This window comes from Seriola aureovittata, chromosome 12 (genome assembly GCF_021018895.1).
Source record: "Seriola aureovittata isolate HTS-2021-v1 ecotype China chromosome 12, ASM2101889v1, whole genome shotgun sequence".
NCBI classification, from domain to species: domain Eukaryota; kingdom Metazoa; phylum Chordata; class Actinopteri; order Carangiformes; family Carangidae; genus Seriola; species Seriola aureovittata.
Window position 1 is genome coordinate 23479575 of NC_079375.1, and position 16300 is coordinate 23495874.

The 16300-nt window shown below is 42.2% G+C and overlaps 1 protein-coding gene across 5 annotated transcripts in view; it reads right to left on the minus strand.

Annotated features, from left to right (window-relative positions):
- LOC130179076 (microtubule-associated protein 4-like) overlaps positions 1-16300 on the minus strand; it is an 87279-nt gene that overhangs the window by 11985 nt on the left and 58994 nt on the right. For 4 of the 5 annotated variants that reach the window (XM_056391817.1, XM_056391815.1, XM_056391812.1 and 1 more), the window contains 6 exons: positions 14145-14500; positions 13138-13326; positions 12162-12270; positions 9276-9335; positions 8594-8850; positions 4392-4448 (listed from right to left, as the gene is read on the minus strand). In XM_056391817.1, coding sequence (XP_056247792.1) covers positions 4392-4448; positions 8594-8850; positions 9276-9335; positions 12162-12270; positions 13138-13326; positions 14145-14500 — 1028 coding nt within the window. The remainder of the gene's footprint in view (positions 1-4391; positions 4449-8593; positions 8851-9275; positions 9336-12161; positions 12271-13137; positions 13327-14144; positions 14501-16300) is intronic. The other variant, XM_056391816.1, reaches the window with a different exon arrangement.

The following is a 16300-nucleotide window of genomic DNA, read 5'->3' on the forward strand; positions in this document are numbered from 1 at the left end:
CATTTCTCTGTGGACTGAGGCTTTGATACTTTCACAGTATTAATATAGAACCTAGACCTGATCTATAATCAGACAACACGTGGACATCTAGCTTTATACGATATGGGACCTTTAAGGTAGTTCAGGTTCACTTTGAACAGCCTGTTGCTCTGCACTGCAGCCACTCCCAAAGTTGTAAGAACAATGACTAAAACACAAAAGCACAATAGCTGTTGCATGATTGAGTTGGCCAGGATGTCTGCATCTCATTAAAGCAAAACTCTCTGCTTTAGTTTTGGAGAGATATTGGTCAAAGAAATAATCTGTGAATTGAAAACCATTCTTTTGTTATCTTTGGTATAGATAATCAGGAGAGTAAACCCCCAACCTCCACCCAGCCCGCCGATTCGACTGCCTCTGTGGTTGTTTGTGTAAAAAGCTCTGCAGCAGACGAAACCTTCCTGCATTATCTCTGTTTCTGTCTTAGTCTCCTTCTCCAGGATGAAAACGGCATGATGACGCAGGTAGCACCAGCAAAGGATGACTCACTAAACAGTTAGCGCTAATACGCTTAATGCGTGAGCACATGCACACACACACACGCACGCACGCGCACACACACACACACACGCACACACACACACAACATACACACAAACACTCAGCAGTAGCCTGTAAACAGGCTCCTCTCTCTGTTTTCTCTTTCTAACAGCCCATTGTAAACATCCTAATTAATTTCAATAGCCCTAAAGTAGCTGCAAGGCTGCGGTTCATCAGGCCTCTTCAGGTTCCATAAAGACTAGTTTGAATCCTGGCAACTAAAGGGGACACTGCACATGTTTCCTCATGTTACAACAAGAAAAGGAAAATAACTCAGTGAAACCTACAGACGGTGAAACTGAAGGACAGAAATAAGCTACTGCATTTCATGAAGTCTGAAAGTTTTCAACTACAAATTCACACACACATTTTCACTGGTAAGTTCCTTCTATGTGCTTGTCCATGCGACCACTGATGTGTATCTACTACAGTAATGTCATCAGGCGCAGGGGATACATCTACAACTAGCACACAGGAAGTAAACAAATCCAGGAACAGCTACTTGGCTACGTGTAGCATGTGTATTATTTGTTTCTATCATGTACTTGCTAGTTCTTGTCTTTGCAATGTGGCAGCTTCATTTGTTATCGGTGTAGTTAATAATTGTAAAGGTTTGCAGTGGAGCACATAGACAGGTATGATTCGTCTGTTATAGAGTGACATCACTGGAAATATTCTTTAGTTGCACTAAAATCAATGTTCAGTGATAGAACATAGGAACACATGGCTGCCACATCAATTAATTTAATTATGTTCAATGATTAAATCTAAGAAAACACGGTCATCAGTCCCCACTGCGGTGTCCTTTGGAGAGTTTGGATGGATATAGAAGTGTAGTCGACGACGATGGCGAGATTTGGTTGAATGTGTTGAACAGTGTATTAAGCTCAGTGCATGTAAATGTTGAGGTGTTATGGAAATGAAAATGTAAATCAGAAGAAACCGTGGAGTTCAGATGGACTATTATGATATGAGACCTATGAATCTGTCACACAACATACAAAAGGCATTTTGCAAGTATAGAAGCAGAGGTCGAGCTAAGCTGTAAAAACAGAGGAGATTTAGTTTTTTACTTCTATGAACAATATTTCTGTATTTATCAGTTTTTTTCCCCCTTTTTATCCCAGGCTGAGAGAACGTCTTTGCGACCGCATGACGCTGCTGCTATAGTGTTTTCTGTTGGGTTGTTTTAACATTCATTTTTGTACTGACTGGAGCAGCTTGTAGAGCAGCTTTAAATGGACTCGTTAAATTTAAATTCATTTAAAATAAATGATCAAGACTTTGTGCCTGATTCCTTCCTTCATTAAATGAATGAAAGGAACTAACCAATGGCTAATGTTAGCAAATGTTAGCTAATGGTAGCCAACGTTTGCTAGATGTTGCTGTTTAACTGACATTACTAGCTTAGCTCAGTTATTTTAATTTTTTGAAATACAAAGAGTTCAAGATATTAATGTCGACAGTTTCACAGACATCTGTTTTATAAAGTCAGTCTAGGGGGAAATACTCGGACACACCATATCTGACTGTCGTATCCGTGAGTCCGTTTTGGCCAGCTCTCAGTTAGGTCAATGATTAATTAAAACAACTGACTCTGGCAAATGTTCAGCAACAGTTAAATTCAATTATATCCACAAGAAGGTTATTTATTTATTTATTTCATTTTAAATATTAGGTCATCATAAAAAAAAAAAATCTCCCTTTCATTCTGCTTTGAAGAAAACAGTTTGATAATAATATTCATAATGAAAAGTAGTCAGCTGTATATATCTTCAGGTAGTGTTAACAGGGCACAGCAGAGGGTGTGGTGTGTCCTGGGTGGATGTAGAATGGGCTGTGTGGGTGGTTACTGCAGAGAGAAGGTGGGAGTGTGTGAGGTGTGAGGGTGTAGATGGTAGGGGGACTCACTCTGGCCTTGGCCGCAGGGGCACAGGGGTCTGATGTCTTGTTCGGGGTGGAGGAGACCTGGGAAGACAACCACCCCCTGGTCAATAGAACCTCCAACAAACCACATGCCACAACACAGCGGGGTGGAAGAGCAGGTGGAGCGGTGGGAATGAGGTGCCGACCAGGTGGAGCGAGGGCGGGGGGAAGGGCTGGACCGATCAGACGGGTGTATGGGCTACTACAGCTAATCATAAGGGAAGCATAGTATATGACTGCATGGAAAATAACTGCGTGGATCAAAAAGAAGCAAAGTGAACCAAGCTTTAGCCCAATGTGTGGGTGTATGAATAATTTTAAATAATCGACAGCAGTCGCACTAATTACATTTAATAGTTAACAATGTGTCAGTCAAATGGGGGAGGAGGAAGTGGATTAAACATACGTGTACACATGTCAGATACACTGCATGAGATGGATAATAACAGCCATTTAATTGGCAGTAAAATGGAGATGTAAGACAATTTCATCCTGACAATCAAATGTCAGCACAAAAAGAGTGTCAGCATAAATACACAACCAGGAAAAAACACATCAAATGTCACATTACTGTTGTTCAGACACACAACCACCAGTCCAATCCCTAAAACACTGAGGATGGAAAGGTTGTTAGATCAATAAGCTGCTGTTGAATGGAAAATATTAAAATACATAACAGACAAGTCAATAATAGTATCACTGGCGTCTGAATGAGTCAGTGCCTCTTGCGATGATGCACGGTGGCGATGTGTTTGTGTTCGTTTAGTGGCTTCACTCTGATAGACTGATGGAAAGAGGACAAGCACGTCTCTGAAACGCGAAGTGAGGCGGCGCAGCAGGACCAGACCTGCAGCACATGAACCTGAGAGGCTGAATAGTGACCAAACATTTTGTTTTTGTCAGTGTGACGCCGACAACCAGACACTCTGCAACACTTCCCCCCCGGTGACTCTTCTTTTGGAGAGAAAGCGGCAGCTCCTTCTCCACACTGATCTAACTTTAATTGGCCATGTAATCATGTCTAAGTGACACAGGTTGAGGAAGCGAGGAGTCGCTGTGAATATGAAAAAGAGTATTGGAAAAAAGGAGCGAGCATGCCGTTTCATTGGATAAATAAGGGGGAGATGATGTCTCCCAGCCAGTGACTGCGGTATGTTAGCCTGTGCTACCAGTGTGACCAGGTAGAAGGGCTTTAAGGGAAAGTAAAGAAGATGAAAGTGCACTTTGAGATCTGCACCTCCAACGAACCTTTACATCAACACAGAAAAGCAGAGATTGAAATGGAGCAGTTCCAGACTAACAGACAGAAATATCTAATGCTAGCAAATGTTAGCTAATGGTAGCCAACGTTTGCTAGATGTTGCTGTTTAACTGACATTACTAGCTTAGCTCAGTTATTTTAATTTTTTGAAATACAAAGAGTTCAAGATATTAATGTCGACAGTTTCACAGACATCTGTTTTATAAAGTCAGTCTAGGGGGAAATACTCAGACACACCATATCTGACTGTCGTATCCGTGAGTCCGTTTTGGCCAGCTCTCAGTTAGGTCAATGATTAATTAAAACAACTGACTCTGGCAAATGTTCAGCAACAGTTAAATTCAATTATATCCACAAGAAGGTTATTTATTTATTTATTTCATTTTAAATATTAGGTCATCATAAAAAAAAATCTCCCTTTCATTCTGCTTTGAAGAAAACAGTTTGATAATAATATTCATAATGAAAAGTAGTCAGCTGTATATATTTTCAGGTAGTGTTAACAGGGCACAGCAGAGGGTGTGGTGTGTCCTGGGTGGATGTAGAATGGGCTGTGTGGGTGGTTACTGCAGAGAGAAGGTGGGAGTGTGTGAGGTGTGAGGGTGTAGATGGTAGGGGGACTCACTCTGGCCTTGGCCGCAGGGGCACAGGGGTCTGATGTCTTGTTCGGGGTGGAGGAGACCTGGGAAGACAACCACCCCCTGGTCAATAGAACCTCCAACAAACCACATGCCACAACACAGCGGGGTGGAAGAGCAGGTGGAGCGGTGGGAATGAGGTGCCGACCAGGTGGAGCGAGGGCGGGGGGAAGGGCTGGACCGATCAGACGGGTGTATGGGCTACTACAGCTAATCATAAGGGAAGCATAGTATATGACTGCATGGAAAATAACTGCGTGGATCAAAAAGAAGCAAAGTGAACCAAGCTTTAGCCCAATGTGTGGGTGTATGAATAATTTTAAATAATCGACAGCAGTCGCACTAATTACATTTAATAGTTAACAATGTGTCAGTCAAATGGGGGAGGAGGAAGTGGATTAAACATACGTGTACACATGTCAGATACACTGCATGAGATGGATAATAACAGCCATTTAATTGGCAGTAAAATGGAGATGTAAGACAATTTCATCCTGACAATCAAATGTCAGCACAAAAAGAGTGTCAGCATAAATACACAACCAGGAAAAAACACATCAAATGTCACATTACTGTTGTTCAGACACACAACCACCAGTCCAATCCCTAAAACACTGAGGATGGAAAGGTTGTTAGATCAATAAGCTGCTGTTGAATGGAAAATATTAAAATACATAACAGACAAGTCAATAATAGTATCACTGGCGTCTGAATGAGTCAGTGCCTCTTGCGATGATGCACGGTGGCGATGTGTTTGTGTTCGTTTAGTGGCTTCACTCTGATAGACTGATGGAAAGAGGACAAGCACGTCTCTGAAACGCGAAGTGAGGCGGCGCAGCAGGACCAGACCTGCAGCACATGAACATGAGAGGCTGAATAGTGACCAAACATTTTGTTTTTGTCAGTGTGACGCCGACAACCAGACACTCTGCAACACTTCCCCCCCGGTGACTCTTCTTTTGGAGAGAAAGCGGCAGCTCCTTCTCCACACTGATCTAACTTTAATTGGCCATGTAATCATGTCTAAGTGACACAGGTTGAGGAAGCGAGGAGTCGCTGTGAATATGAAAAAGAGTATTGGAAAAAAGGAGCGAGCATGCCGTTTCATTGGATAAATAAGGGGGAGATGATGTCTCCCAGCCAGTGACTGCGGTATGTTAGCCTGTGCTACCAGTGTGACCAGGTAGAAGGGCTTTAAGGGAAAGTAAAGAAGATGAAAGTGCACTTTGAGATCTGCACCTCCAACGAACCTTTACATCAACACAGAAAAGCAGAGATTGAAATGGAGCAGTTCCAGACTAACAGACAGAAATATCTAATGCTAAAGAAAACAAATTAAATTTGAAGATCTGAAGAGGCAACCGTGAAAACATGCAAACACATGGAAAGATAAAGGAAGGAATTAATTAAAAGGAATTAAAGAAAAAGATGAAAATAGTGGCTGGAAGAATAAATTAAGTGCCAGTTTCATGTCTGACTGCTATGTAGCAAATAGAAGCCAAATATTAAGCTACTTCTTCAAATGACCTCAACCTTGATCTGCTATGAAGTTACACATTTATGCATTGGTAATGATAATGCAGTAAACTCAGAGAGGACGACAGACAACACAGCAGAGATGGAAAGAGGACGAACCGGACAGACACATTAAATCACACGGCACAGCTGCAGGAGGAGAGGCGACGTTTGTGATTCAAAGCGTCAGCGCAAAAGACAGACGGCCACAAACACTGACGGCACAACTAGGCGTCTGAGCAATGAACACACTTTCATCACAACGGAAAAGGATAGCTGACATGCACAGAAACTGTTTTTCATTGTGGCTGCACCTTTTAGGATGGTGGGGGGGGTGCGGGGAAACAAATGGCAGCATTAGGCGTGGTCAACAATGATAACGCTGGATGTTGAACCGAATCAACAGACAAATGACAGATAAAAAGTGGACGGAATAAGGAAACCTAATGCATAAATAGAGACACGTATAGCTGCCCTCTCTTCGGTTAGGTGAGGTTGTATAAGAAATCACTGTCCGCGGTGCTGAGCTCAGTCATATATGAGTTTTTATGGTGTGGGCATTTCATTTGTCAAATAAAGAGCAGAGGATGTGTGTTAACCGCTTGAATGTTGGCATGCTGGTATTATATTCCCTCTCCTACTCATCACTCATTACAAATGCTAATTTGAGCATTGTTGTTTATAGAGTATTAATCAAACAATCAATCAATCAGACCTAATTTGTATAGCACTTTTCATAGAAATAATCTAACACAAAGTGCTTTACAGAAAATAAAAATAAAAATCCCGCCCACCATCATCCCCATCCACGCACAGAGCAATAAATGACTATGTTATAAATAAAAAAAACAATAAAAGTAAAACAATAATGACAGGAACTGAGGAAATGCTATTGTGATTCTAATAAATCTGCAATGAGGAAACACCAAAGACGGGAAAACAAAGATGAAGAACAATGATGTATTGAAGTGAGTAAAACCGCAAATGAAAGGTGGGGAATTTAAAAGGAAAACAATCCACAAATTTGGAATAAAATAAAAGGACACATCAGGAAAACGGCCTAAAATGTGTGAATAAATAGACAAATAAATGAATAAAATTAAAAGACTTCAGTCTTCTGTTCTTCTTCTTCTGTTACTATCAGTTAAGAACCATTTCCAAACTCAAGCCAAATTGTGCCTTTCCATGATATAGAAAAAAGTCATTCAATTAAGGACATCCCCCAGCTCGTCTGCAGGCGATCCAAGATGCAGCTTCACAGATGTTGACTGGTCCGAAAAAGTGAGAGCACCCCCCCAAGCCTCCCTTCATTGGCTTCCTGTCCATTGTAGAATTCAATTTAAGACCTTGCTGATTGCTTTCAAGGCTCTAAATGGTCAGGCCCCATTTTATATCACAGACCTTATTCCCTGCAGTCAGCTCCCTCCATCGCTGCTTTTAAATCTAAGCTAAAGACACATTTTTATACGCTGGCCTGTTTGGCCCTTTAATCTTTTAATCTGTTGTCATGTCTATAATTCATTGGTATTTGTCCCTTGTTGTCATTGGTATGTTTCTGCCTGTGTTCTCTTTGTGTCCTGTCGTACAGCACTTCAGTCAGCTTGAGATGTGCTGTAGAAATGAGCAAAGTGCCTGTTTGTCTTTAAATGTACATTTAAGTCAAGTCAAGTCAGAGATTGTGACGTTAATTCTGGCCCATGGCTCCACTTCTAAGCTGTGATTGGACAGTTAATTGTTTTTCATATTGGAATCAACAGTGCTTTGCGTTCAGTGTTGGTAGGCCTACGCTGCTCTCTGCTGGACATCACTGAAATACAATACATCCCTTCACTTAGATTTTTTCTTTATTATTATTTTTTTGGCCATTTATGCTTTTATGAGATAGAACCTGTAGAGAGAGACAGGAAATACAAACGGTCCGTCGAGCCACGACTCAAACCGGGGACTCCATGTGGTACGGGACCTAACCATTCGGCTGCAAAGTCGCCGTAAAAAACAATTTGTTAAGTTATTAAAGACAAGAAACTAAACTGTAGTTTTAACATGTGTTTTTCATGCAACTGTGACACAGTAATTGCATTCATAAAATAGAAATACATACAACTATTTGTGCTCCTCACTTTTTTTCTTTTTTTTGTTTTAATGGAGGGATTTGAAACCTTCCTCAGTGAGCCCACTGAGACGTGGTCGTCATTCAGGACCTCTTTCTGTCGCCTCTACCGCTCTCTGTGATCACTCATTTATATGTTATTATGCAGCAGCTGTTGTCATTAACCTGTGGTTGATTATTATGGTGATTATTTTGTCCGATGTCATTATCGTGAAGTAGATGATTGATGAACTTCTCAGTGCAGATGCACAAGAATCAAAAACTGCCTGTGATCCTTTTTTCTTAGCAAACTAGAGAGCTGATATTCCTTAAAGAAATTGTTATCTCTGTTAAACAGTGTTAACATTTTAACATTTATTCTGACAGTCTGGTCCAAGTGTAGAGGAAGTACACCGAGTAAAACATGTAATGATGACGTACAGCACATAGCAAGTATTTGGATTGCAAACCAAGTGGTGCCAAATCATTGCTGATACAATGCTGCAACAACTGAGGAATATTAGCAGGTGCGTGGCCGTTCTGCACGAATCACAGAGCTCCCTTGTATTGTCTGGTTTGTCCTACCTTTCCTCCGCCAGGCTGGTACTTGATGTTGTCGATGGATCCGATCTTGGAGCGGACGTTCTTCAGGTCCGGTGTTGGGGCGTTGATAGGCCGGGGGGTTCGATGAGCACGGGGCACTGCCGGCTTCTTCTCCATCGGGGTCTGCTTGGGCACGGGGGGTTTGGTGATGACCCGGCGGCGGTGGCTGGTGCTGGTGTCACCGTTAGTGGAGGCAGCCGGAGTGCCAGGAGTGGTGGTGGAGGCCGGGCGAGGACGAGCTGCAGAGAAAGGAAGCCGAACTTGTCACAACTTCTAATTCTCTTGGAAAGTGATTATTAGCAAAGATGAGATGTCTCGGTTCAAAGGGGTAAAAAGTGACCGTACAATTGCATCATCAACAAGCCACATATTATATCTAGTAAAGAGGAAAGAAGGGGACTTTGTGATCTTCGTACTCATCACTGAGGTAAACTTATTGCTCAGTACATCATGTCTAAATATAATGTGCTTCTACTGTGTAAATGGGCAGTAAAAAATTACAGCATATTTATTGTCCCCTTGGAGGTGCCTTAAGCAGCTTTTACAACCTTGTCCATAACTTTTATTTCATTTTGGTGACATTTGTAGGATCCCATGAGAACAATCCTGAGATAATGATAATACTTCTCTTAAATGCCAGCACAAATGTGTCTTTGTTTGTTACCTGCAGTCTTGGGTTTCTTGGCCTCTCCCGTCTTGCTCTCAGCCTTGTCGTTCTTGTTAGCTGTGTAGTACAGACAGCACACAAGCTCAACAACGCTAATATGAAACACCGGTAGCCTTATAGCCAAATACTTTATCACTTCTGCCACACTGTTGTTTAACTAAGAATCAGCATGCAGGTAGTTCTGGACAAATACCGGCTGTAGAATCTGTGTTGCAGACTGAGAAACAGTGCTAGCATGCTTTGTTGCCATATGTTCAAATGAGTTGTATTCTATTTAGGAAAAATCTGTGTAATGCCAGATTTTCTTTTTTTAGATCAGATTTACAGTGTGCAGCATCTGTTTCACTGCTCTGGCTTTGCTTTTGTAAACGTTGCTCATAATTTGACAGAGCATGTTAAAATCAACGAATTTAAAAACAGTGTATACGTGTTTTTTAAAAATCACAATGCTCCTTTTCCTCTCACCTGGGAACAGACAGACAAAGCAATAACTGTAGTTACACTTCATGGGCAAACAGTGTTGTTAGCATATAGGCTACGGGTATGTTTACTTGCTGTTTGATGCATGTAATTAGCTCCCTCTCTCTCTCTCTCTCTCTCTCTCTCTCTCACTAGCATTGCACTTTTCCCCCAGTCAATCTTTATTTGCTCACTTGCAAACTAAGCTGCTAAAGTAGATTTTAGCATGAAAGCTAATGGTTGCTGTTCAGTCTGTGGCTCTTGTGTAACATAATGCTGCCTGACCCTGTGTGACTGTCTGCTCTGCCTGTGACAGAACGCTGACATTACTGCTTAATAAAATATAGACGGGCACAGCACAGTATTTTGGTAAATGTATGCAAAACTAAAGGGGCACAATTATGAAACGAAAAATAGAAAAGACAAATACTTCCCTTTCGATTTCACAGGACAAGTGATTTAAAAAAGCGTGTATGTATGTATGTATACTGCAGCAGACAAAAAAAAAATCTAATTTATTTTCAGATGGACTTTAAAGCTCCACTGATCAGTCATTTTTATATGAATAATAACTCAAGTTTTTGTGGCATTTTAGCCTCTTTTATTTCCTGGTTTTGGTTTTACAGCACATTAACTGTTTCTGACTGATCTCATCGACCCTGTTCCCAGCAGCTGTAGTTCGCTGTTTGTAGCAAAAAGCTAAGGACAAGGCTCCAGATGAATGCTATCATCTGTGTCTGCTGGATGTGATAAGAGAATTGTTTGATAATAACTTGTTAGTTATGGCAACTTTATAATAACACAATAATAATAATATTATAGCTTTATACTTTTCTAAACCCACTTTACACAGTGCGTTACACAAAGCAGCAGAATAAAACATGCAGGTAATATAAGGCAACAGAGTCAAAACAAGCAAATCACAAATACAATTAAAGTGTCTTAGTATTATGGGGCAAATAAACCAAAGGCAGCATCACCAGCGAGATCAATAAAACCATAAAAACAAAGAGGTGAGTCATCTGGACAATAAAAAAACAAGAGTAAGTCTAAGCCTAGTATATGTCTGGACCGCCTCTGGTCAAAATTCTGATTTTATAACTGTGACGTCGTTTTGACAAAATCACCAAACACACAATTAAAGTCAGAGACTGAGCTGTGATTTCAGCTGTTTTTACTGTAACATGATCACTCAGAGAGAGAGAGACTGTCTTTATTTTTCACAGCCTCCGTCTGGGATCCACAATACTGTAGTCTTTATTTACTTCAACTCCAGAAAGTCACAGACTTTTATTAGAGGCAGGTCTTTATGTCTGACTCCCTCTGTTTGATATGTAGAGTCGGTAATAGTCGTTAGTACGAAGCCTCGTTACCGAAGACTTCTCTCTTTCCTGCTCCCTCTGCTCTGTGCGTCTTATATTTAGTTATCCCTCTGCCTCCTTTAGTAATAATGATATATGGAATGAAAGTAGTTTATTTGCTGTAATGGATGCGAGGCTCAGTGTATTGGAAGTGCTCCTCCTCCTCCCTGCTGTTCCCGAGCAGCTGGGAAACCAGAGCAGTCCAGCCAAAAAAAATCATAAAACAATGTGATTATATGTTATGGCTGTGGGATTATCAGGTTGTTATTGTCCAGTTATTGTGCCCACATGTGCCTCAGCTGTGAATCAGCGTTTCATCATATAATTTTTCAAATAAAAGTTGTAGAAAGGATTTGCTACGTGTTCCCGATCGCTCGGCTGTACAGGAGATTCTTGGGCTTCCGGTGAGGTGAAGAATGTGTCACTTGCCGTCTGAGCAACATTGAGTCACTTCACTGTTTACGGAGGTGTGACAGGATGTCCATCATGTTGATGAAGTGGTGTTCGTAATGCTGCCATCATGTGGCGAGTTCATCATGAAATTTGACTGAACAGCCATCGGGTCAACAGTCACAAAAATAACGGAGTTCACTCGTGCTAAACTAAAATGAAATATGCACCTTGCGGTAGATAAAATGCTTCACTGTGAACTGGGTGAATGAATCATATTCTCTGAGGGTGCTGAGCTGAATGTACAAAAAGCAGAATATCTGTTTGACTGTTTGAACAGGGCTCAGACTGAGTCACAGCTCCGTCACTTAGAGAGGTGAGATCCTGTTGCTGATGTGATAAAAATACCAGTCTGGTGCCTTCGAAACTCAGCACTCCAATCCAATAAAGTATAACATATGGCAGCGATTCAGTCAGTTAGCCTGTTGCCTGGAGCGGCGCCAGGCAACACTGTGACTCATTGTTCCAGCCGCTGTAGAGAGTTCAGGTCCTGTTGTAGATGTCACGGCGCACTGGCGGCAACTATGATCCGGCCAAAGCAGAGCGGAAATATCACCTCTGTCACTGTGTGTGTGTGTGTGTGTGTGTGTTGTATGTGTGTGTAAATACGTACCTGCAGTTTTGCTTGCAGCAGTTGCAGAGGAGCCGTTCTTACTGGCAGCTGGACGTGGTGTGGGCGTGGCCTTTGGAACCGATGGGCGTTTCTCACCATTTTCTGGAGTCTGGAAATCAGACGAGAGTAGAGATAAGCTGTGGGTGACAGTCTATAAGACTATTTATGTTAATGTCTGTATGTACTGCTACTGCTGTTACTGCTGTTACTGCTGTGTAAAGACTGCGTTATCAAACACCGTTCATGCGACAGAGACTGGAAACAAAGATGGTGAAGACAGAGGTGTGAAGAGTCGCCTGATTTCATCCTGTTAGACCTTTGTGTTAAATTGTCATGATAAGTGTATTAATTCATGAGTTATGGCCCAAAATGTGTTTTGTGAGGTCACGGTGACCTTGACCTTTGACCTTCAACCACCAAAATGTGCATATGTGAAGAGGACAGGGAGAAGGGACAGAGACGGAAATGGGACAGACAGACAGATGTCTTCAAAAAAACAAGAGCGGGAGAAGGAATGATGATTTTAATGTTGTCAGACTGAAAAAACAAACCGGACCATGAGGAGCTTTTAAAACCAAACAAGGCAAGTGCTTCATGTTTATCTTCATTTATCTTTTGGATCAAAAGTCAGTGGTAACACAAGTGTTTCCTCAATAAAAGGTCTGTTCGTCTGCAAATTTAATTATCATACACTACACTCCTACATTTATATATTTATGACATGTTTACATTTTTATATATTATTATAAATGTGGTGTGATATGTTCATAGAGGCAAAACTATTGTTCAATAACAAAATAAACATTAAATTCAGCTTCAGACAAATTAACAAATATTAGATTCAGGTCAGTGATTATCTCAGCAGCAGACATGAACTTAATATACACACACATATACAGTATATACATATATACTGTATATATTATACTATACTATGTTATGTTATGGTATATTATATCTTATGGATTATACTGACCTTGGTGGAGCCAGCAGGTGTTGGTGGTCGCTTGGCAGCGGTGGGTGTGGTCTCCTTGGGTAGAGGGCTTTTTTTATTGGTCGAGGCTGTAGAGGGGGAGGGCTGTTTGGCCGAGGTGGCCTCACCATTGGTGGAGAGAGATGACGGACGTGGTTTGGTGGAGGTTGGTTTGTCTGGACCAAGGTCAGCCTGGTGATTATGGCGTTAAAAGATAATAACAGTAAAAGAAAGTGAAGAGAAAGAAAAAGCAGAGATGAAATCATTGAATTGAATCAACAATTTAAAGATCTCATGAGCTGGTAATTATTAATTGATAAGCCTAAGATGTAATTAATATGAGCAGCAGTTTAAAAGTATAGGTGATGGGGAAATCTGGCCTCAGATATTGGGACACATTCACACAGAAAACACACAACACAACTTGTGAGACTGATGTCCTGCGATGTTAGAAATACTCACAGGACAGTTTTAAGGTGATTGGTGACTAGAAGCATTAATTCCAATCTACCGATCACGTATTTTTCATGGCTGATCAATCGCGGCATCCCTATCAGGAGTTAGTCCCCATGTATGGATGAAAAAAAAACCATACACATATTTATGGTGTTGAGATCTACGACTTTCTACAGTTTAGTGCAGATAATAACTGGATCTGACAGACGTGTAGGATTGCTTGGCCTCGGCTGAAGTGCGCACCGATGTATTTGTACCTTTGACCTCTGTCTCCTGACTGTCGTAGGCTCACGGCTCTCCTGTGAAGCGTTCACACCGCAACAGGAGGAGGTTGAATAAAAGTGGACGGTGCGACACAGCCTCTGAGTTACACACCGGCAGAGTTCAGCACTGTGACCTTTGGGTGACGGGACTGTTTCTGTAACCACCGGACACCCTGCCGCCGCCGGAGTGTGTAATGTGGTAATGCAGCAAATGTGTTTGGACAGCAGTGCGTTTGAGTATTCTGTGTGTGTGTGTGTGTGTGTGTGTGTGTGTGTGTGTGTGAGACCCACCTTGCTCTTGCTGTCAGGGCTTGGCAGGGTCTTGCTGCCGTTGCCGTTGCCTTTCCCTCCCTTCTCCTCTTTCTTCTCAGCCAGTTTCTTCTCCTCCTCCTTCTTCTCGTCTTTGTCGGTCTTCTCCGGCTTGTCCACCTTCTCCGCCTTCTCGTTGGCCTTGTTGTTTTTCTCCGCATTCATCTTCTCCATCTTGTCCTCGTCTTTGAGGATCTTCTCGGACTTGTGGTTCTTGTCCGACCCGTTGTCTTTCTTCTGCTGCTCCTCTTTCTCTTTCTTGTCAAAGGTGTCGATCTTCTCCGTCTTACCGGACAGGGTCTCTGTCTTCTCCTGCTTCTCCTTGTTGTCAGATTTCACTGTGAGAGAAATAAACGTCTTTGTCACTTTCAGCCTATTTTACCGAAACAATTACGACTAAACGTGGATACAGGAGATCGGAAGGAACTTGATTCTCATGTCTCCAAAGGTGAAACTGTTCACATGTAACTAAAACGGGGTCAGTGGTGAATGCAAAACAGTTTAAACATAAACTTTATTTCTGTGTCTTATATTTATAAGTTGTATTGTTAAAGAGTTTTTGTCATTCTTCCACAATTTCTCATCCATTACAAACTGTCTGAGACGGGATCTGTCAGGGTTGCAACAGAAAATGATTTCATTCTGTACTTTTCTACACTTGTCATGAGTGAGCTGGCCTGGATGTTTCCAGCCGGGAGAGTGAACGCAGCTTCTCTCGGGAGTCGACACACGTTGACGCAGGGAAAATAGGACAGTGTCATATCCTGACGTAGCGACATGTGTCACAGCGTACGTGCAGGTGAGGATTAGAAATATGATTATAAAAATAACTATTTAATTAAAAACATTTATGTAGATTGTTTGAATCAGAATTTTAAAAAGCTGTGAAATGTCCTTCGATGTCAGGGCTCAGTGTTCTTCATCCGAGCGCCAGGATTATGAAAACACCATCAGAGACATCCACCCTCCTCAGAGGAAACACTAGGTCAGACGGGGTTGCAGCACCAGTGTTGCTAACAGCTGATTCATGGCATGAGCAAGAAAGGAAAAAAAAGGAGGAATAAAGTGAAAGCAGGAGGAAGGTGAGCGGAGCAGACGGAGGCAGAGACGGAGGGGGCTCGGGATGTAGAGACGGGGCGGCGGAGCCGAGGGGCGGAGGGCAGAAAGAGACGGGGGTTCTTTGTTGCCATCGAGACATCTCTTACATAACAATGACACTGGACAGGCCTGGATATGTCCTCTCCTCTCCCTTTGTCCTGAGAGGGTGAAACATTCCTGTCTCCTCTGAAACAACAGACCAGGTCCCTCTAGATCTGTCACTGCCGTCACAAAACATACGTTTCCTCATGTTACTTTAAGCTTTGGCTGCAAACTGGATCAGCCTGAGGCCCGAATCTGACTGATCGGGATCGAGCCGGACTAAAGCGGCCATTACAGGAACTGCAGTTTTCCACGTTGGCTTCATTTGTCAGCCTCGGAGGTTACCGCTTGGTCCTGACCACCAGAGGCGATGAAACGCCCAGGCAATAAAAAGACACGCCACTGATTTCACCTCTATATCGTTGTGGGATTTTTACACAACGGATGAATCGAAATCGATGCAACAGATTCAGAGATATCACCTTTTCTATTCCATGCATTCGTCTTCCTTGTCAAAACCTGGCGGCTAAATTACCCATAATGCAACTCGACAGCTGACAGATTGGTGGGAGCACAACCTGACCCTCTGTTCTCTGCATTAAGTGAAGGGAGCCAAAACTGAATGAGCTCAGAGGATGTTTAGCCTCGTAGAAAAAACTGAACTTATACTTTCATTATTTTGAAAAAAAAAAAAAAAAGGATGGCACCTTTTGACCCCGACACTAATCGATGTTTATTGCACATGCTAGTTTGCGTCGCTGTATCGCTCCACCCTGCGAGACCAGCAACATGACTCATCCAGACTGAGACTGCTGGCTGAGAACACAGAGGATCCATCTCATACCACGCTACAATACACAGCTGCTGGCAACCAGCTGCGTGTGTCTGTGTGTGTGTGCATGTGTGTGTGTGTGTGTGTGCATGTGTGTGTGCATGTGTGTGTGCATGTGTGTGTGTGTGCATGTGTGTCTGTGTGCGTGTGCATGTGTGTGTGCATG